Source organism: Camelina sativa, chromosome 2 (assembly GCF_030686135.1).
Source record: "Camelina sativa cultivar CO46 ecotype springtype chromosome 2, ASM3068613v1".
Taxonomy (NCBI): domain Eukaryota; kingdom Viridiplantae; phylum Streptophyta; class Magnoliopsida; order Brassicales; family Brassicaceae; genus Camelina; species Camelina sativa.
The window spans coordinates 14,085,265-14,108,324 of record NC_141881.1 but is presented as its reverse complement, the minus strand read 5'-3'; the positions used below and the strand labels follow the sequence as shown (position 1 = coordinate 14,108,324).

At 34.5% G+C, this 23,060-nt stretch overlaps 2 protein-coding genes, 2 long non-coding RNA genes and 1 pseudogene across 4 annotated transcripts; all 5 read right to left on the bottom strand.

Annotated features, from left to right (window-relative positions):
* Positions 1 to 10,391: 10,391 nt before the first annotated feature.
* Positions 10,392 to 11,168, bottom strand: LOC147948582 (uncharacterized). Its single transcript, XR_015579187.1, has 2 exons — positions 10,873 to 11,168; positions 10,392 to 10,662 (listed from the first exon to the last, which is right to left on the bottom strand). It is a non-coding gene; the product is annotated as an uncharacterized LOC147948582 (long non-coding RNA).
* A 1,919-nt stretch (positions 11,169 to 13,087) lies between these two features.
* On the bottom strand, positions 13,088 to 13,868 carry LOC147948581 (uncharacterized). The gene is made up of 2 exons (XR_015573690.1): positions 13,739 to 13,868; positions 13,088 to 13,626 (listed from the first exon to the last, which is right to left on the bottom strand). It is a non-coding gene; the product is annotated as an uncharacterized LOC147948581 (long non-coding RNA).
* A 2,576-nt stretch (positions 13,869 to 16,444) lies between these two features.
* On the bottom strand, positions 16,445 to 17,576 carry LOC109127213 (protein VACUOLELESS GAMETOPHYTES-like; annotated as a pseudogene).
* A 536-nt stretch (positions 17,577 to 18,112) lies between these two features.
* On the bottom strand, positions 18,113 to 18,740 carry LOC147948580 (uncharacterized). Its single transcript, XM_087467697.1, has 2 exons — positions 18,323 to 18,740; positions 18,113 to 18,207 (listed from the first exon to the last, which is right to left on the bottom strand). Exons 1-2 carry the CDS (start codon positions 18,738 to 18,740, stop codon positions 18,113 to 18,115), a joined length of 513 nt encoding a protein of 170 aa, XP_087323823.1.
* A 3,048-nt stretch (positions 18,741 to 21,788) lies between these two features.
* On the bottom strand, positions 21,789 to 22,250 carry LOC147948579 (uncharacterized). Its single transcript, XM_087467688.1, has one exon. It carries the CDS (start codon positions 22,248 to 22,250, stop codon positions 21,789 to 21,791), a length of 462 nt encoding a protein of 153 aa, XP_087323814.1.
* Between the last annotated feature and the right edge of the window lie 810 nt (positions 22,251 to 23,060).

Below are 23,060 nucleotides of genomic sequence, written 5' to 3'. Positions count from 1 at the left end.
AAATTTTATGTATTGTAATTTGATGAATATGAGGCATTCAATTTATTTGTATAACCCCACAAATGTAACCTAAATGGAACTAATGAAAGTGACGACAAGATGGTACTTTGAGCATTGTAATGTTAACAAAACTTTTTAATAAAGTTACTTAATAAGTGTATTAGATTTGTTTGATTTAAAACTCTTAAAATATATGAATATATAATTATATATATACACACATTTTAAATATGTTACACACTTCTTATTTTTATATTCAAATCGCTTTTACGTATCCGTTTTTGATATCTTGTAAAACTGAGTAAAGATGTGATAAAATCCTCCCAAGAAGTCAGCATTCTAAGATGGTAAAAGGAGATTTTCTAGGTTCGTGGACGATGAAGCCTCAAAGAACAAGGATGGTGTATTGAAGGGCCATAGAGAAGTTGCTGAAGACTTCTTATATCCCCAACTTGAATCTCTTAGATACAACACACTAAAGAAATTTAAGAATTACTCTCAAAAGGTTCCCCTCAATATGATGCACCAAGATGGATCATGTATTGACCGATGGATATAACAAAACATCAACCAAATCAATGGATATTACACACCTTTGAAAAAAAAATGAAAACTCACTCTATAAAGTTCCAATAGTAACAAAAAAGCTTCTTCTCTTTATTTATGAAACAATTATATAGAGAATAATACATTAAAAAAGTTCACAATAATTGCTTAGCATGCACATCATTTAGGTAAACAAAATTCAAACTCTAATATGCATGTAATAGATACAAAACATTTAAATAAATATTATATTAATTATGGACAAAAATCTCTCTTTTCCTGTTGTTTTTGGGTTGTAAACAATTAAGATCCATTCTTCTTAAATCCAAGCCCATGAAATTGCATGCCTTGATTAGATGTTTTCTCCCACATTCAGATTTGAAGATTTCATCATATGTCTTTGATGCTCAGCAAATATGATATAAGGAAGACTAATAAATGAGATTTTTTTGAAGTCTGAAATAGATAATTTAAAACTTCATTTACCAGACAGTTTAAATTCATTACCGTTAGCCTACCCTTTCTTCCCAGATTTGTACGCATTAGATATCAAAAATCATGTATTATCAGCTGTAAAAGTGTTTCTATAAAACTCATGGGTTGTTATTCGAGATGTGATTTCAAAATACATATAAAATTGTAAAATTATGGAAATTAAAACGTATAGATTTTGAAATAACATGTTTTATCCTTGGATTTGAATGTTTCTGTTTTACATTTTCAAATCCATTTGAAACATAATGTCAATTTTGAAATAAAAAAAAAAATCATTAAATGAATAACATTTTTAATAAGTATTTGTAAATCATAGAACCAATAACAAATAATTTTGATAAATATTTAAAATCAATGATTGAATAACACATAATTTTTGTTTAGATTTCCAAATCCATTAAAATAATAGAACTAATAACCCCATCTCAATTTGGAAGCGCTAAAGGGGGCATTTAGAAGCTGCAGATGCTCTCATATGCTTTCTTCCTGTATGCTCTCATTTGAAGCATTTTTCAAGTATTTAACTCTAAAATATTAATATCTATTAAAATAATTTTAAATAATTAATTAATTTTGTAAAAAGAGAAAATTATGATTTCATAGAAGATAAAATTATTTTTATAAGATAATATATATGAGAAACTACTTAATTTTATTATTTAAAATAATATAATAATTTATTTAATACATTAAAATATTAATGTGGATATAACGTTTATAATATATATTATTTTTTTATTTTAGTTTAATTTGTTATATTATATATATTTTAAAAAGTTATTGAAATTAAAAATGTAAATATAGATATAAAATTTTATAAAAAAATTATAATATATATTAATTATTTGTAATTAATGTTACACTATAAATATATATAATTAAAATTTATTAAATTACACATTTTTATATATAATAAATTATTAAATTTATTAAATGTAAAATATATTTTTTTAAAAATTATATAGCAATGAGTAATTTAATGAAACACATTTAAATTATATTTTTCATTTAATATCATATAGTAAATATAAATATAATATCTAATACTCCACTGCTATACCAATCAACTAAATGTGTTATATTAATCAGAGCATACAGCTTATGCACCTTAATGCGTATGTTGTATAATGCTAATGCTTTAGTATATGTTGTTCCAATCAAGGCCTAAGTGTTTTACAACACTCCCCCTTGAACGATATGACCGTGCCGATGCTAAGGGATCGATGCAATACACTTGGGGGTGCTGCCTCATTAAAACCTTACCAGGAAAAACCCAATAGGACAAAACCATGGTGAAGGAAAAAGAGTACAACACACATTGCTCCCCTTGTTCCAAGCATCACTCTAAGTCCTTAAGCCTCCGCATTCCAATCTGGTGTGCGAGCTTCTTGAATGTTGTAGTCAGTAGTGATTTGGTGAGGAGATCGGCTGAGTTGTCGCATGATTGACCTTGAACCACTTGAACTTCTCCGGCCTTTTGTAGTTCATGTGTGAAGAAGAACTTCGGTAAGATGTGCTTCGTCCGATCTTCCTTGATGTAACCTTCCTTGAGCTGTGCGATGCAGGCCGTATTGTCTTCATAGATTACGGTTGGCTCTTTGTCCTCAACCATACCGCAATTTGCTCTAATGTGCTGGGTCATCGACCTTAACCATACACACTCATGGCTTGCGTTATGTGGATCCGATAAATTACCTGCAATAACAAAACCAACTAAACTTTTCTTTGTTATAGTTAGTATAATATAAACCCAAAATTTAACATTCCTTGTAGGTAACATAATACATGTTTAATTCCGTCCCAGTGCCTTTGGGTTGGATGAAAGCTATATCTAGCTAGGAGGTTCACGGCAAAACATATGTCCGATCTAGTGTGGCTAGCCAAGAACATTAACGCTCCTATAGCACTGATGTATGGCACTTCAAGTCCGAGAACTTCTTCATCGGCCTTCTTTGGACCAAATGGATCTTTATCCAAGTCTAAGCTCCTAACTACCATTGGGCTGGTCAATGGGTGAGCTTGGTCCATATTAAACCTCTTGACTACCTTTTCTGTATATGCCATTTGATGCACAAGGATTCCATTATTTATGTACTCAAGCTGTAATCCCAAACAGAATTTTGTCTTGCCTAGGTCTTTCATTTCAAATTCTTTCTTTAGATATTCTACTGTTTGGGCAATTTCACCAGAGGTCCCAAGGATGTTTAAATCATTCACATAAACTGCTATTATTACAAACCCTTTGTTTGCAAACTTCTTTATAAATATACATGAACTGATTGGGTCATTCTTATAGCCTTCTTTAACTAAATATTCACTTAATCGATTATACCACATTCGACCACTTTGTTTCAGTCCATAAAGGGATTTTTTTCAGCCTTATGCAGTACTGTTCTCGAGAATTACTCTTATCTTTGAGCTCAAAACCTTCTGGTAATCTCATATAAATTTCATTATCCAGTCGACCATATAAGTATGCGGTTACAACATCCATTAACCGCAAATCCAGTTTTTCTTTTATAGCCAGACTTATTAGATTTCTAAAAGTCGTTGCATCCATCACATGGAAGTATGTCTCCTCATAATCTATTCATGGTCTTTGAGAAAATCCTTGTGCTGCTCATCAATAGCTTCTTTCCACTTTAGCCAATCTTTACTTTGAGTGCACTCTAGTATAGATGTGGGCTCTAAATCCTCATTTTTTCAAGTGCTACCTTGTATGCAAATATTTTATCGATGTTGACATCTTTACGGTTCCATTTTATTCTAGACATGATATAATTTATTGAGATCTCATTATTATCAATACCTTCAGGTCCTTGAGGTTCAGCGTCCCGAACCTCACTTGGTACCTTAGGATTTGCCACGGCCATGTCTATCATTTTCTGCATTTTCCCTAACCTCGGTTTGATTTGCACCTTTCTTAGATTTCCGAGGGTTCTTATCTTTGGGACCTAGTGGTCTACCTTGTTTCAAACGGGCCTTAGACTCTGTAGCAACTTGATTATTGTGTTCCTTCTGAACATCAATACGTACTGGTGCATTACAAGCTGGTATGTACGATTTTGTTACTCTCTTTGGGTCAGCAAAGGAATATGGCAATTGAATAGCTAGCTTTTGCAAATGCATAATCTTTTGGATATCTGCATCACGTGCTAGAGTCCGAGGATCTTGCCAATGTAAGGATGTTTGATTCCATAATATTTCTTTGACCAGCTTGTCTTTCTCTCCACCCAACATAGGGAATTCAGATTCTGCAAACTGACAATCCGTGTATCTGGCCTTAAATAAATCACCCGCAGTTTGCCCAAGATACTTAACAATGGTGGGAGAATCATATCCAACATATATTCCCATCCTACTTTGAGGTCCCATCTTTATTTTCTGTGATGATGCAATCGGTACATAAACGGCACACCCGAATGTCTTTAGATGGGATATGTCTGGCTCATGACCCATTAATAATTGGGATGGCGAATATTTATTCTTTATTTTCACTAGATGGCCTGATGCGTATAAGCTCTACTGCATGTTATACTGTGTGTCCCCAAGCCGACACAGGAAGCTTCGACCTTAGGAGTAATGGTCGAGCAATCAATTGTATCCGTTTAATGAAGGACTTAACTAATCCATTTTGTGTATGGACATGTGCCACAGGGTGTTCCACACTTCCCCCCATGGACATACACATTCATTAAATGCTTGGGATGTAAATTCACCAGTATTATCTAGACGTATAGTCTTAAGTGGAAAATCTCTTTAATTATTTTGACTGGTGATGGCCTTATAATGAGTTTCCCTTGTGTACATGCTACACACGTAAGATTTTTAGGGATAACTCTTCTTTCTTTTAGGATGTGCCCATTTGAATTTAATATCTTCTTACGCATCATGTTAGAACCTGGATAGCCAATCCGGTCATGCCATAAAGTGAATCGTTCATTGAACATCTTGTTAATTGCCAAATTAGCATCTATCATATTAATCCTTAGCATGGTAAAAACCAGTGGCTAGTGCAAGGTATAGACTCTAGGATTCTCTTAGATCCTTGGGTGATCTTAGTAATATATAGGAACACTTGGTTTCCTTCACCCTTAGTTTCAACATGTAAACCATTCAAACGAATGTCTTTAAAACTCAATAAGCTTCTCTTTGAGCTGGGTGTATATAAAGCATCACTTTGTTCAAGATGTGTGCCATAAAATATATACCTGGCCGTAGCCTTCATTTAGACTTGCTATACCCGCTATCTTGCTAATATTGGCATTTTCCATTATGAGATTATGCAAAATATCTCTTATCCTTCAAAACTGTGTGGTTTAATCCACTATCCACCACAATGATTTTCTTGTCCTTAGCCATTTCTCAAATGGACAAGATTTTATGTTTTTAAACATAAACAAATAATTTTATATTGAAGGAAATAAAATAATTGAATTTAAACCATAGAAATAAAATTCAAAGCATAAAATATAGAAATTAAACCAAGACATTTTTAAATTTAATTATCCTTTCCTAGACAATCCGAAGTTTCACAATCTAATTGTTCATCATTCTCATGGTCGAAATCTCCTTCACCATCGAGATGAACCAAATGGGCTTTTGGATTCTTTTCAACTCTCTTGATAGAGATCAATGAGATGCTTAGATGATCTGCACGTCTTAGCCCAATGATTTCCCATACCATATCGGTGATAAACCGATTTAGGCTTGTGTTGCGGTTTGTGAATTCCGCGGCCTTTACCACGGCCACGACCAAAGTCGGACCGGTTCCCACGGCTGTAACCAACATAGTGGTTCTCTTGGGAATTGCCACGACCACCACGTCCTCTTCCACCACGGCCACGGCCATGGTACTTGCTCGTAGTTAGTCTCTTTGGGCTTTGTGGGTTCTTTGGGCCTTTTCTTAGTCAAATCGACTTTGTGGGCTTCAGGTAATGGGGCAGAACCAGGAGGTCTCATTGCACTGTTCATTAGTAATAAATCATTGTTTTGCTCAGCAAGCAGCAAACAAGAGATAAGACTTGTATAAGTATTAAAACCCCTTTCACGATACTGTTGCTGAAGCAGTATGATATTGGTGTGAAAGGTTGAGAATGTCTTCTCTAGCAAGTCTTCCTCAATAACCTCCTTACCACATAACCTTAGGATTGAGACTATCTTAAATAGCTCTGAGTTATACTCATCCATGGATTTGTAGTCCTGGATCCTTAGGTTTTTCCAATCAAATTGAGTCTTTGGTAGGAGCACCGTCTTTTGGTGTCCATATATGTTTTTTCAACTCTGTCCAAAGCTCAAGAAGATTCTCTATTGTAAGGTATTGGTTCTTGAGACTCTCAGCAAGATCATGACATATATGCAAGATCGCCTTATATCTATTTTCAGTGCAATCATTTATCATTTTCAATTCACTCTCATAGGTCCTTTGATCTTAATGCCCATTATAAAATACAAAACATGCATCCGTTTATTGCCATGCGGTATTTGAGACCAAACCATGCAATTATTTTACTCTTAGGCCATGCGGTATTTGAGACCGAACCATGCCAATTATTTTAATCTAGGCCATGCGGTATTTAAGACCGAACCATGGATTTATTTTTGTTTGGGACATGCGGTATTTAAGACCGAACCATACCGATTATTTTAGTAGATAATGTCTTGTTTTATTACATAATTTCGTGGCTAATATGCATAAAAAACAATCCTAGACAAGTTCTAGTATGAACAGGAAATATGCACAATTTAGGTTTTAGCAATTTTCCTTTTCTTAGATAATTTAGAAAATTTCCTTTTACTTAACTTTTCCTTTTCCAATCTTTATACTATTAAAAGAGGAGTACAAAATTAAGAATGTCCAAAATTATGGTTTTATTTACTTCAATTGCCATTCAATTTATGCATTTAGAAAACACTAATTAAAATTAAAAAGGACAATTAGGGAATAAATCAGAAATTGAATTCAATTCGATTCAAATAGTATAGGGTCCGCGTGTTTTTGTTTGGGTAAATGGGTTAAATAGTTGAACCCAACTGTTTAAATGTGATTACGGGTTAGTTAGTATATATGGTAACTACAATATATTGTGAAATCTTAACACATGCACAAAGCTAAATAATCCAAATAATAGTCAGCATCTAATGTTGTAAATCCACAAAGCTAAATGTAATGCTACGCATATGCTGCAATAATTTCCGATTTTCTTTTGAGTTCTATTAGAGAGTTTAGAGATATGAAGAATTCAAATTTAACATATTAAATCTTAATTACTTAACATCAGTAGAAATCATAAATCTAGACCAAATTATATATATTATGAGTTAAGTGTATAGTTGCATTTTTTTTGTTGTCAACAGCATAAAAGATTAAACTGTTAAACTGATGGAAGTAAGATTTTCTTTTTAGTTGCATTCATATATAAAATATTTTAACAATACATTGGTTAAACTATAAAACTATGATTACCGGTTAAAATATGAACGGGTTAGGGTTTACATAATTTCATAATATTGTAGGCTGTGTGATAGAGCGGATTAGATTTTACATAAATATGATTATATGATGAATTTACATACATATTATTATTAAAGAATTATTGCGCAAAATTTTCAGTACAAAAAAAAACAAAACAAAATCACCAATTTGGACTAATAAAAAATAGCACAATAGAAAAACAATACTATTTTGATAGGTAATAAAGTTTTAAATTTAGTTATGATAAATTTGATGACACAGCAAATAAAATATGATACTATAAAAATTAAAAATATAAAAAAACTAAAATATATTAAATATTCAATTTATAAAAAAGATTATCCCGCGGTGTGCCGCGGGTTCAAACCTAGTTAGAAAATTAAACAAATAGTTTAGGGACCTAGATTTTCTCTAGGATCCCGATTTTAATTTAGATTTTTAGGGTTCATGCAGCTTGATTATATGCAGAAACAGTTTATGTAATAAACGATTTTATAATACCCTATAAACGGTTCAATGCTCTTCTTATACTAGGTTCGATTTTACCAATCCTAGAAACAATATCTATGCAGCCGATTTTATAATTTCTTATGCATGATTCGATTTTTAACAATTATGCATGCATCAAATCAAACAATCAACAACAAGCAATACAACCGGATTTTAATCATAATATAGTTGGTGCAATTGCAAGCAAACTAAACAGCCTAAAGCCTTCCACAATCCGATTTTAAGTTTTAGGGTTTTAGGAAAATAAGAACTTGTTTGTTGATTGTCTACTTTTAGGATTAGGGGTTTTTATAGATTAAGTACCAAATTCGATTTTATAGGTTCTAAGGAGGTTTAATCATAGTTTACCTTCCACTGTTTGGGGTCTGACTGGATATGAACCGGGAGCTAAAGACCACGGTTTTAACCTTGCTTGATTCCCGAACAGAGCTTCCCCCGGACCACGAAGCTCGAACAAAACTCCAACAAAACTTTGATCACAAACCTTGCTTGCCCTTGAACACAAACTGATCGCCGAACATGAGCTTCAACGAACAAGGACTAAATCACGAACATATCATATGTCCGAACAGCCGCAAAGTCTTCAAACGAATAAGGGAAGAAAGAGGTGGTGGTTTTAGGGTCTGATCGGGCAAGAGATAGAGGCGGCGGCCGATTAGGGTTTTAGGGTTTTACTCAGCTGGATCTTTAGGGCAATCGTGCTGATAACTTTTCATAAACTAGAGATTTTTAGGGAATGAAATCTCTTGTTCTTATTCATAAACAATCGAATGAAGTTACATATATATAATGTTTGTATATATATAGTGTTTGTATTAGACTGACAATAGACTAAGACAATGGACCGATGGGCCTTTGTGGTCTTGACCAAACAAGCCTCACAACATGGACAGTAAACGGGCCGGTCGATGGAGTCCACTAAGTGTTTTACAACAGAAGCGCTATAAAATTTTTTGTTTTTGTTTGGAAAGACGACAAAATCTTACATTTTATTTGGAATTGTCATAAATAAAGAATTCAAAAATATGTACGATACAAATCTAGTTTAAGTGTTTAACAAAAATTACCGTTTAGAATTCAAAAATCATCATACAAATACACACAAATTTTTAACAATGCATGTTAATTACCCGATATTTGTTTTTATTTTTGTTGCTTTCTATCTTCGATTCCATGTTAGATAGTTTGTTGTAGCGAGACTCATCAAAACTCATTAAAAAAATGCATCTGAATTCATTTATAATTACACTATAGCTAAAAGCCTAAAACATATTGAAAATATCAAATCCAGTAAAACACCCTTACAATATATACCTTTGATCAGTCAGCTTTAGCCTTTAGGAGAACACTAGCTAATGAACTAATACAACATGATCAACATATATTTTCTCTTTTTATATATAGTATTATTATTTTCTTTGAGATTCTTAAAAACACATTAAATAAAATGTTATCGATCATAGCGAACTTACATAATCATTGTGAAGCGCACAATATGAATACGTTATCACAAGGGAAATATTACAAGAAATGTATCAAAATCAATAATTCATCACACCAAGCAAAAAGAAAATAACAACATATATATATATATATATATATATATAATTTAACATTAAATTCAAAAAATATATATATATATATATATATATATATATAGTACCAAGAAATGAAGTTGTTGCATCGTCTCTCATTAAGTATATAAGATCGAGAGGCTTGTTTGTCATGGATAATTCATGTTATTATGGTCAATATCAGATGCTTAGCGACGGCAGTGACAATGTAATCCGGTGCTCTCTTGTTTGCATTATCCACAGATTTGTTTCCCGAACGTTGCTTTGCAACACATATCACATTGTCCCCTCAATCTTTGGTATCCAAATTAAACAGTTATCACCATTAGAGATAAAATTAAAAGAAATATGCATATAATACCAATATGATTAGGCTAAGAATGAGAATACGTAATCGACTAAATTACCGGTTGAAACCAATATAGGATGAGCAAAACGGCTGTGAAGCAAACAGAGTTTTGAATATTTTGCCATCGTGTGTTGTTCTTCTTACAGTTCAAAAGAGTATACATTATTAACATGATAGAATATACATCGTAACCCAACTTTTTTTTTTTTTGTCATTTTGACTACTCCATTGATTCTCATTCACATCGATCTCTGATATTGGTTTGCTTAATAATCGTAATGTGAAATGAGATATATAATCCTTTCGTGAGTTATGTACAATTGAACCCTTTGTTTTTTTTTACTTCGGTTTCTTATAACCAACCCCATAATTAATGTAAGTTTATTCGACATTTCGACGTTTCATACGAGTCTTGTTCGAATGATCCAATTTTGTTACCATATTTGATTTAATTATCTTTTTATTTTATTTAAATAATCTGTTTTTCAATCGGATTAACTTCTACTATAATTAATTAAGAACGAAACTTGATTTCTCCCCTCTAATTGTGTGTGGAATTGTGTGTGGAGTTCTTTTTCACGTATTTCTTTTCTTTTAATGGCAGTCATAGATAAAACATTTGTACATGTTCTTTGATCTTGCAATGATCTATAATTCTATATCCGTTCTAGATTAGTTTTTTTCTATAAAGCTCCCTCCTCCGGTTAGTGAACCTACAGCCAAAACACATACAAACAGATCAATCAATTAACCATTCTGAAGCTAATTTCAAGAAATGGTACAACATAAACATGGATTTAGCCTAAAGGTTGGATTTAAAAAAAAAAATTGAAGATGTTTGTCTTTCTTGATTTCTGTTTTATTTTTTTTATTTTTTTAAATTCGAAGTGTTTCAATTGAATTTTGGGATTTGAAGGTTTTACCTGGGGATTTACTGAAGAAGCCAAGAGGATGTGTTTTAGAAAGACTCCTTTTATGGGTTTAACTCCGCCATTGTTGTTACAGAAGTGACAAAAAAAAAATTACTGACCAAAAGGCAAAAAATTTAGAGATCAATTGGAAAAGACATGCAAGCACTTAACCAAAGAGAACCCTTTTTGTTGTCTGTTTTATCTCTCTCTCTCTCCTCTTTTTTATTTTGATTTGTAACAAATCTGAGGTTAATATAAAGATTGGGTTATAAGATAAAAGAGAAAGCTAAATCTGAGAATATGATGATAAAAGTACATTTCTAGGTTTATGTTTATATAGAGGTTGAGTGGGGGAGGTGATTGAGATAATTATATCTCAATGTAGGGTTTCACAACCTGGTATTCAACTATTTCATAAATTTGACAAGATTTTTACCTTGTATATATGGATTGGAATTCATTTTAAATCCTTTTTTGGTTATATTGGGTCAATATATAAGATTTGGGTTGAAAGAATTAGTCTCCTATGAACAAATTTAAGCTAAATATTGGTTACCCTTTAAATGACACTTTGAATTAGAACATTAAAATGAAATCACCCTTTACAACTCACTTTAAATATCCATCAATGCAAAAAAAAAAAAACACAGATAATTCGGAATTAATATTTTGTATTTCATGAAAATAAATAAATAATATATATATATATATATATATTTTTTTTTGAAAAAAAAAAAATAAATCGTCGTTTTGAGGTTACAAGATCGGAGATCCGTTTTCCGTTTTGAAAATTTCATAAGATCAAAACTTTATAAAAGTGCAGAAATGTTGTAGAAAATATTTCTTGTAAAACTCTTTGAATACATTACAATATAACCTCTATAAATTAATACTCGATAAATAAGTATCTCGATAAGTTTATATATTTCTTTGGTCCTAAATTGTTTTTTTTGGGTAAATATAATTCGATAAATTAATAACTCTATAAATAATAAAATAGCGACGTTATTATCTTACAGAAAGTTTTAATATATATAAATATCCGATTTTGTTTTTAAAACACTCGGAATCTTTGAAGCGTAATAAATAATAAACTTAACAACATAAAGATATATTTGGCAAGTTATAACTTAAAATTTGATATATTGTAATTTAGTGAATATCATTCAATTTTTTTCATGATCCCATAAATGTAATATAACCTAAATGGAACTAATGAAAATGAGAATATGATGGTACTTTGAGCATTGTAATGTTAACTAAACTTAATAAGTGTATAAGATTTGTGTTGTTTAAGGGTCTGATTGGTTCAAACGCAATGTTTGCGGTTGCGGTTGTGGGAGTTTGCGGAAGCTGGCAGTTGTGGTTTCAAGTGTTATTAAGCGTTTTGAAAGACTAGTTTAACTTTTTAAAATGAGTGAGTTTCCGGAAGTTTTACGACTGGTTGACCAGCGGGTACAATAGCAGTTAAAACATAATAAATGTATATAATTATATAAAAGTTTTAAAACATCAAAAACTTTATTAAACTTGATTAATAATTAAATATCATAAAAAGTACTAGAGTAATTCTTCAATAAATAAATAAATTTCAGAGTGAAATAGTTATTACTTTATGCATTTGTCTAATCACCAAAAATTGTATCAAGTAGTGTAACAAATTAAATGGCAATGCTTGATTTTTTAGATCTTCTGGATTATTTTTATAATAATGATTTCTTCAATGAATACAAACAATTTTGGTTTGGTCCAATTATGATAATATTTCTTCAAAAACTATATTTTGAAAAAGTACAAAAATTTTAAACATAATTAATAATTAAGAACCATAAATAATTACTAAATATAAATACAAAATAATTATTCCAATATTAAACAAATAAATTTTATACTGAAACACATATAATTATTAATATTAGAAAATTACAGTTAAAGAATGATTATTTGAGAATTAACATGAATATATATAGGATTTGATAATACATATTTTAATTTTGTAGATTTTCCTTTTTTAGTTTCTTTCCTTTTTAAAAACAAACGCAACCGCCCGCAACCGTTTGAAATTCAGTGATTTCGAGCGGTTTGAAGAAGTATGAAGTGATTTCTATAAATGGTACCAACCTCTAACAAATGCAACCGCCCGCTATCAACCGCTAGGCGAATGATAGCGGGAGAACCAATCAACATCTAAGAAAATTGTTTTTTTGTTTTGAATATGGTTTTGATGTTGATTGTAAACTCTTAACATATATATAAATATATAACTATATACATATATATACGTTTTAATATGTTACACACTTTCTACATTTATAAATCGCTTTTATGTATCCATTTTCGGTACCATGCAAGATAGAGTAAGAAAATAATGTAATCCTCCCAAAAAAATCGGTATTCTAAGATGGTAAGCGAATATTGCCTAGATTCAGTGGATGATGAAGCCTCGAAAAACAAGGATGGTGTATTGAAGCTTCACACAGAAGCTGCAGAAAATTTCTTATATCCTCAACTTGGTTAGAGATGTGACGGTAGAGAAATCGAGATGTATTGGTGGTGAACAGGCGGAAGCTTCAAAATGTAGCGGCGACCGTAAAAAGTGTGTGCATCTGCGGTGGTCCTCCACTTCCACCACCATCTCCGACGTCATCGTTGACACAAGGGTCTTCAGATCTACCACCTCCGACGTCGTCGTTGACACAAGGGTCTTCAGATCCACCACTTCTGACGTTGTCGTTGACACTAATTCTTCAGATCTGTCGATGAAACCTAAAATATAAATCAAAGAAATAATTAAAACATACATGATTTCTCCAGATTCAGTCAATCTCAAGCAAATAAACAGATTGAGAAAGAGAGAGAGAAGGTGAAAAGCTTGTACCTTTGTGTCATGTCCGGTGAAAACAACAGCTCCTTAGACATACTCTGTTTCTAAGCTCCGTAAAAACAAAGGAAAGAGAGAAGATGAGAAAAAAGAAAAAATTATTTTCTCTAGAGAAAAGGAAAGAAGACACGATGAGCACAAGAAAGGAAGGAAAACAAGAGATGATTTTGGTCCGTTAGATTAACTCAATCAATGGTGGATGATAAACCAAATGACAATCCTTGCCATTTAGGATTAGCCAATGAGAAAATTTTCTTTTCTTTTTTTTGATAAAATTTTGGTAATTTGCTATCATTTAATATTATAATTTAGATATTGGGGGTTTAGATTTTGAAAAGTATTAGATATGATTTTAAAAAGTATTAGATTTATAAAGAAAACACTTTTATTTTTAAAAGTGATGGATTTCAGTTTTGAGTATATATATATATACACAAAGTTACATTATATTATTCGTTTAGAGTTTTATAATTATGATTAGAATTAAAAAAAATCTAAGAAAAATTGGCAATAAGCATTTAAAAGCACTAACAGTCCAAACCTATGCATACAAATATTACATAAAATCATAAGTAACACTTATACTTTTTTTTTTGGGCAAACAAGTAATACTTATACATGTTATGTAAGTTGAAAATATTTTTTTCTAAACATTGGAAACAAAAAGTGTTTTGGTATTATAATCACTCAGTGTCTAAAGTAGTTCATATATATGTAGAAACAAATAAATTAACATATTTTACATTTCTCTATTGTTAAATATATAAATAAATTCATTAGGTGTTGGTAAAAAGTAGCAAATTCATCACAATGTCAGGTGTTAGTAGCACAATGATGGCATCCTAGTCGCAAATATGTGACCGTATTAGTAAAATAGTCACAAAGTGTGACTGTTTTATGACCCTATTGTATTAATCACAAACTTATACATATCAAATTTAAGGTTTAAGGGCCACCGGATTTTACAAATTGCTTGACAATCACACATATTAGATTTCTAACAACCATCTATGAGTTTGATAAGTAAAAACTTGATATGGTAAGTAAAGTTAGAAATTACAAAACAATCACAAACAATACATGGAAAGCACATGTAATACTTATACATGTTATATAAGTTGCAAATATTTTTTAAAACATAGGAAATTAGTTGGTATTATAATGACTCAGTGTCTAAAGTAGTTCATATCTATGTAGAAACAAATAACTTAACATATTTTACAATTCTCAATTGTTGAATATATAAATAAAGTCGTTAGGCGTTGATAAAACGTAGCAAAATCGTCACAATCTCAGGTGTTAGTAGCAAAGTGGTGGCAAACTAGTCGCAAATATGTTACCGTATTAGTATAATAGTCGCAAAGTGTAACTCTTTTGTGACCCTATTATGAATCACAAACTTATACATATCAAATTTTAAGTTTAAGGGCCACCGGATTTTACAAATTGCTTGACAATCACACATATTAGATTTCTAACAAACCATCTATGAGTTTAATAAGTAAAAACTTGATATGGTAAGTAAAGTTAGAAATTACAAAACAATCACAAACAATACATGGAAAGCACATGTAATACTTATACATGTTATATAAGTTGCAAATATTTTTTAAAACATAGGAAATTAGTTGGTATTATAATGACTCAGTGTCTAAAGTAGTTCATATCTATGTAGAAACAAATAACTTAACATATTTTACAATTCTCAATTGTTGAATATATAAATAAAGTCGTTAGGCGTTGGTAAAACGTAGCAAAATCGTCACAATCTCAGGTGTTAGTAGCAAAGTGGTGGCAAACTAGTCGCAAATATGTTACCGTATTAGTATAATAGTCGCAAAGTGTAACTCTTTTGTGACCCTATTATGAATCACAAACTTATACATATCAAATTTTAAGTTTAAGAGCCACCAAATTTTACAAATTACTTGACAATCACACATATATATTAGATTTCTAACCACTATCTACAAGTTTAATAAGTAAAAACTTGATATGGTAAGTAAAGTTAGAAATTACAAAACAATCACAAACAATACATGGAAATCACATGTAATACTTATACATGTTAATATGTTATGTAAGTTGCAAATATATTTTCTTAAACATTAGAAATTAGATTTCTTTTTGATATAATAATGATTCATTGTCTAAAATAGTCATACTAATGTAGAATTTAATACTTTAACAAATTTTATAAGTCATTACTGTTGAATATACATAAATAATTATCAAGCGTCGGTAAAAAGAAACAAATTTGTCACAATTTTAGGTGTTAGTAGCAAGTTAATCACATAATTGTCCCAAATGATTAACAAAATAGTCTCAAAATGTGACTATTTTGTAACGCTATTTTATGAGACAAACCACAAAAATTTAAAGCCTTCAAAAAACATATGATTTCTGCAATCACTCGCTAGAATTATAAAAAAGACCTCTTAATTTAACGAGTAAAAATTGATATAGTGAAGACACTTGAAGTCACAAACAAGTAGCAAATGTGGGACTACTTTTGTGACTAAAACTCCAGACTAAAACAAGCGTCTCTAATTCGTCACAAATTGCGACTATTTTAGGACTACAATGATATAGTCAGTTAATAGTCTTATAGTAGTCACAAATATGAGACCATTTGCAGACTACAAATGTTCGTCGTAATTCTGTGACTGTTTTGCCACTGTTGTTTGTGTAGTCGTATATTAGTCATAAATTCGTCCTAAAAACGTTACAATTATTTGTGACCAAAAAAGAAGTCACAAACTATAGTCTCAAAATGCATGTTTTCTTATAGTGGATGTTTATGAGGCGTGGAAGGGCAAGGCATTCTTGATGTATCATGAAATCACATTCAACACATATATAAGGGCTTCGATCTCCACTCAACCCGCAAGCATTACATGTAAAAGAATCAAGTCTTGGGCGGAACATGAGTTGGTGAGCATGAACTTTGAAATCCATAACAGATTGTGGTGGTGAGTTTAAAACACAATGTATATCCAAGCTGAAGTTTCAAGAAGAACAATGATAAAACAATCTATCAAAGTAAAACTTAGTTGCGCAAAGACGACATTTGCCATCAGAATATTCCGGTGGTGGACCTTTGTGGAGCTTAAGTGGGTGTAAGGGGTGGTAAGAGTGGTTTACCTCTGACGGGGGTTTTGTCTCGGACGGATTCCTACGCAATCAATATGGAAGGCTACATCACATTCATGACATTTGTAAGGAAACCCATAACCCTCATCCCCACAGTTTGCATCACAATCAAAGTCGATCTCCTCTTTGAGAAGGGTGAGCTTGTGGGGATGCGTCTCGGAAACGTCAATAACCTCTGGTGGTGGGTACTTTGCACAACATAGGTCCAGATCAAGGTCACAAATATCACAACTATAGCATAGACTTACGATCCTCTGCTTGTATAAATCACATGCATGGTCTGGTTTACTTTGTTGAAGCTTAAGAGGGTGAACGGCGTGAGATGAGTGTTCAATATATTCGGGGGACTCGTCCACACATTTCCTGTGAACAAAGAAGTCACAGCTTTTGCAGTAAATAGCCACCATTGGTAAATCCAAAGCGTCCACAACAAGCACCTTGCCGCAGATCATTACAAGGCATCATAACATGCTTGTGGATCAACGGTAGCGACACACCATTAGATTCCATGTTCGTATACTTCAAAATTATTGAAGAAACAAGAAGAAAGAATAAGAAAAAGAAAGTTGTATCCTAGATCTCAAAGCGTCGCTCCTTTCAAGTCTCATTCGTTCTCTCTGCATTTAAAACTCTTTGTTTTATCTCAAATTAAGATGCTCGTAGAAAATTTTCTTTAACTATGGTTTTTATAAGTCATGTACTATAATGAGAAAAATAGTAAAAGGCGCGTTGATAAAACAATGACACTGCGTATGGTTTTTTCCCCCTCTCTCTTCCTCGTAACGCTGCAACTCCTCGTAACAATCAAAACCACTTATCACGGTCGGTGACTGGCATCACCACTATGAATCTGTATAGTTTATTTTATTTTTGTTTTGTTTTGTTTGGATTTGGTGTTCTTTCTTTTTACTAAATTACAAAGTTAATCTCTAAAATTTTGGACAAAATTGCAATAACTAAAATATTTCTAAAATATCTTTACCAAATCAATTTATGTTTTCCTTTTAAACTTAAAGATTTAATTGTTTTGGATTCAGAAATAGAAACAATAATAATATCTTTCATTCAATGTCGATTTTTTTTTTTTTGATAACTATTATTATATTACCAAAAGGAACTTGAGGTTTACACAAGTTTATATAAGTAAAAAGCTGATCGTTATAGGAGACAAACTGCTTCAGGAAATAAAGATTAGATTACATATCCGAATAATACGAGTCAATAGAAATGGGCAAGCCATTTGAGAAGTAGCCCTTTGCCTTGTTTGCTATGCTGATGAGCTAGTAGAATGTCCCTGATTGTTCTGTCAAGAACTGGAAACAGAGAATCAGGGGTAGAGAGAACACCACCGTGAGAGAGTGTTGCGTTCCTTCCAGATAAGATAGATAGTTGCTTGGGTGACCAGTTTCTTAAGCGTGGACAACAAACCAAATGTAGTACCGATAAGCCAGCTGATCAGAGTTTGCCAGGAGGAGAAGATGAGGTTTGGTTGACCAAGGCGCGTGAAAACAAGACCCCAGAGTTGGAAAGAGTAGTCACAATGCTGGAACAGATGGTCCCTGTTCTCTATTTCTTTAGAGCCTAAAACACAGGCAGCGTCTATATTGATTCCCCAACTGAGTAGTCTCGACTGCACTGGGAGTCTATCACGATTCGCAACCCAGAACGTGAAGGAGTGCTTTGGGATAGCCCTCTTAAACCAGATTGCCTTTCTCCATTCCTTGCTCCCCGATGAAGGTCTCACAGCTTCCCAGGTTATCTTAGTGTTAAAGAACTCTTTTCGCTGCCCTTCTGGTCCCCAGGAGTAACAATCAACACCTGCTGATTCATGGGGAGGATCCACCATGAGGAGAGCGTTGCGGATTGATAAGAGCAGAGCATTTCTGGTCCTGTGGGATGGAAGTCTCCAACCTTGCAGACCAGTTCCTTAAGCAACAGTCGCTTCCCATGGGATACCCATTAGTCTCGGTCCATCACTACCAATGACATCAAACAGAGGTCCCAGACAAGACCAGTTATCAAACCAATAACTTGCAGTATTCCCATCACCTATAGTACATCCCAATAAAGGTTTGACCATCAGCTTCAAGGCATTGAGAAATTTCCACATCCAAGAAGCCCCTGAACTCACTTGAGCAGTCCAGAAGTTGTTGCTTTTTAGCATATGCTTCTTCATCCATACAACCCAGATAGAACTGCTGTTCTGAAACAATATCCAAACCAGTTTCAGGTTACGCGCTTTGTTCCAAACAGAGAAATTTCTGAGACCAAGCCCTCCTTCCTTTTTAGGAAGGCAGATATCTTTCCAGGAGACTTTTGCTGTGGCCCGTTTTTCCATGTTTCCACACTAAATGAACGAGTTACACATGGATTCAATGGCTCTAAGACAACCTTTAGGAAGAGCAAAAGCAGAAGACCAGAAGTTAACAGAGTTGTAAATCACTGCTGAGATAAGTTGAAGCCTGCCTGCAAAAGAAAGCACTTTAGTGGACCAAAAGGAGAATCGAGTCTTGATATTGTCCAGAAGAGGTGAATAATCAGCTTTCCTGGGTTTGCGATGAAGGAGAGGCAGCCCAAGATACCGCACAGGAAAAGATCCAATGTGAAAGCCGGAGAGTGCTAGATGGTCCCGATCCTCTGGAGGAATTCCTGCTACAAAGAGCGTGGATTTGTCACGATTCATGCTTAGACCTGAGAGTGACTTGAACTCATCCAGTAAACAAGCAATCTCTTGAAGAGAGTTGCTTCCTCTATCAAAGAACACCATGAGATCATCAGCAAAAGCAAGATGGGAGACGATGGGGTCCCTGCCCAGGGGATGATACCCTATTCGTCTCGAAGCAAAGCGCTGGCTGATGAGATTAGAAAGAGCTTCCATGGCTATAAAAAACAGGGTGGGAGAGAGAGGGTCCCCCTGCCTCAGTCCTCTTCCACCTTTGAAATAGCCGCATAACTCTCCATTAATGTTGACCGAGAAGGAGGTGGTGGTGACACATTGTTCCACCCATTTTATGAATTTAGGGGGAAACTGAGCAATCTCGAGAATCTTTAAGATGAAGTCCCAATGAACACAATCAAAAGCCTTCCTCAGGTCTACCTTCAATAGAGCACGTGGAGAGACATTACTTCTACCAAAATCTTGGACCATCTCAGAAGCTAACAGAACATTTTCAACGAGAAGTCTGCCTTTGACAAACGCTGACTGAGAGTTGGAGATCATCATGGGAAGGATATCTTCCATTCGACGAGCAAAGATCTTGGAAATCACCTTAGAGATGACGTTGCAGCACGAGATAGGTCTGAAGTTAGTTACCCTGTCTGCACCTATTTCCTTAGGAATCAGGATCAGTGCCGTCGCATTGATTTGCTTGAGCAGGTTACCATGACGAAAGAACTCTTGGACTGCTGCAGTAAGATCGGCCCCAATGATATCCCAGGAAGCTCTATAGAATTCACCCGTGAAACCATCCGGACGAGGGGTCTTGTTGGCAGGCGTGGAGAAAAATTCTCTCTTTATCTCGGAGTCAGTGATTTCAGCAATTAGATGATCCTGAAGATTCTCCGTCAGTCTGAAAGGCATAAGCTCCCTTGTTCGATCAATCTCATCTGAGGTAAGTGTTGTAGGGTGACTTCCAATCAGGTCCTGGTAATAGGACACACAATGGAGTTTCACTGTTTCAGGACTGGAAATTCTCTCTCCTTGCGGATCAATCAGATAATGAATCTGATTCATTGCTCTGCGGGTTGCCATCACCCTGTGGAAGAAAGCAGTGTTAAGGTCTCCACACTCAAACCATTTGATTCGAGCTCTCTGGTAAATAAACTTCTCTTCCGCGATCGCAAGAGTCATCCACTTCTTGTATGCCAGTTTCTCTTGAGTTGCAGAAACCCGAGAGGGATTGTTCAACAGAAGAGATTGGCAAAGGTGAAGATTTTCCTGAGCTTCTCTCGTGTGAGTCTCTAAGCCTGAGATCTTGGAGATTCGCATAAGCAAGACAGTCCCAAAACTCCTCCCTTCCTTTTTTAATTCTGGTACCTCCAGAAGAATGCTCTGCAGGGTTCAAGGTTTGGTTAAAATCTCCAAGAAGAACCCATGGTCTTGAATTGACTGAATGATCACGGGACAAAGCACAGATCTCCTCCCATAGTTCCTGACGCCCCATTTGGTGGTTAACTACATAAACGAAAGAGACCACAAACTCACTATCCTCACCAGGAAGTTGGACAACACAAGTAATTATCTGCTTGGATTTAGAGTGGATAACTAACTTCACTGATTGATGCCAAACAATCCAGATTCTACCTAGCTCAGCAAACTCATAATTGGCTTCAAAATTCCAATCCGCAAAAGTAGACTTCACATATTTATGAGATTTGTGTTGCCTGACATGAGTCTCAATTAAACTACCAAAAACCGGCTTATACTGTCGTAGCCATTTCCTGAAGTTTCTCCTCTTTACACTATGATTAAAACCTCTAACGTTCCAACAAAAAGTATTGACTTTTACCATTAATGAGATGATTTGGATGGTGGCCCCTTTCCATTGGAAGCCTGCGCATAGCACCTCTCTTTTTTCTTTTCCTATTTAGACAGAATCTTCATAAACTTCTCGTTGTGGTCTGGGTTATCATCTTCTTCGGACGGAGAGTCTGAAGAAGAAGATTCCTCTGGAGAGACGGATTCTGAAGAGGAGGAAGACGAGGGTGGACTACGCCTAGAAGCGGCTTTCATCATACCAGACTTGTGAGGTTTGGGGATAGAATTAAGGCCAATGTCAAGTTCAAGGTTACCTTATTTTTGGAAAGGGACAAAGGGGTCATTAGGAGGGTTCTCCACTCCCCCAGAACGACATTTTGCTTGTTCCTTACGCCTCCTTGAAGGGTTCTTTCTTTGTCAGGCCATAGAGTCTTCTGCCGTAGCTTTCCCTTCCTGTCTTCCTCGAGTACAAGCTTCCTTTGGGTGGGAAGTTGAATTGCGGAAACTACAAAGGATTGGAGCGGTGGGACAACGCTTAATAGAGTGACCAACCCCTTTGCAAAAATTGCAAATTGGGGGAAGCCACGGACTGGAGACAGCAATCCCGAATGTTTCCCCTGTTTCAAATTGAGCATTGACCGCTTCCGGTAGAGGCTTGGTGATATTGACTATCGTGAACACTTTGGCAACTTCCAAATCCGTGAGATTGATAGTAGATGGGTGACAGAAGACAGGATGACCAACCAAACCTGCTATGTATTCCAACGCTTCCTGGGAGAAGAATTGGGGTGGAACCCCTCGGAATTCTAGCCAGACCGGAGCTTCAGTAAGTTCTAGCATCACCGGGGAAAGACCTGGTTCCCAATCCGCTACAAACATAGATTAGCCTTCAATGTGCCACACTCGTTGACCAAGTACTCTTCTGCGAGTTTCCTCACATGGAATTCGTATGAGCACCAACTTTGGTCCTTGTTTGGAAATAGTGATATCTTTTCGTTTCCGACTCCAGATTCCATTAAGGATGGCATAGAGGACTCCTTTAGAGGGGAGATTACCGTGGAACTGGCCTATGATGAATTCATTCCACCGGTTTTGATTTCGCTTAACCACCACATTGGGAATTTTGACACACAATTCACCAGAATCTAGGGTAATTGGGGTACCCTTCTTCTCCATTTTGCCAGAAGATCCAACAAGCATTTTCTTCCTGTTTGCCAGGGCAGAAGGCTGAGAAGAAGCATTGGCCGAGGAAACTTCTGGAGGGTTTTTTATATCTGGGTTCTTGAGTCGCTCGAAGCAACAGGACTGGCAGATCTCCTCGAACGAGGACCAACCTTGATGGGGTCCTGAGGAATAGGAGGAGGATTTGAAGATTCCATCACAACAGTGGCTGCTGCTAGGGTTTCTTTCGCAATCTTTGGTGGAGGCATATCTGGGGAGATAGGGGGGGAGGCGCGGAAGCAGAGGAGGTGGAGGAGGTGGGCTTGCGGGGGGAGCATTTCTTTTTAGTCATCGGAACTGAGATTGGGTTGCCGCTGCCGAGATTGGCAACGGCGGCTACGAGGAGAAGGGGTTACAAAAATCACCTTTTGGGAGAGTGAAAACTGAACTTTTTTTAGTCAGAATCTCTTCAATGTCGATTTTTAAATATTATATATTTTATTTATTAACCGATTTTATCTTTTACAA

Coding starts and splice junctions, on each gene's coding strand:
- LOC147948579 (XM_087467688.1), bottom strand. CDS start 22,250: ATGTTTGTAGCGGATTGGGAACCAGGTCTTTCCCCGGTGATGCTAGAA.
- LOC147948580 (XM_087467697.1), bottom strand. CDS start 18,740: ATGGTGGATCCTCCCCATGAATCAGCAGGTGTTGATTGTTACTCCTGG. Junction 18,208..18,322: donor GCTTATCGGTACTACATTTG/GTTTGTTGTCCA, acceptor CTCTGTTTCCAG/TTCTTGACAGAACAATCAGG.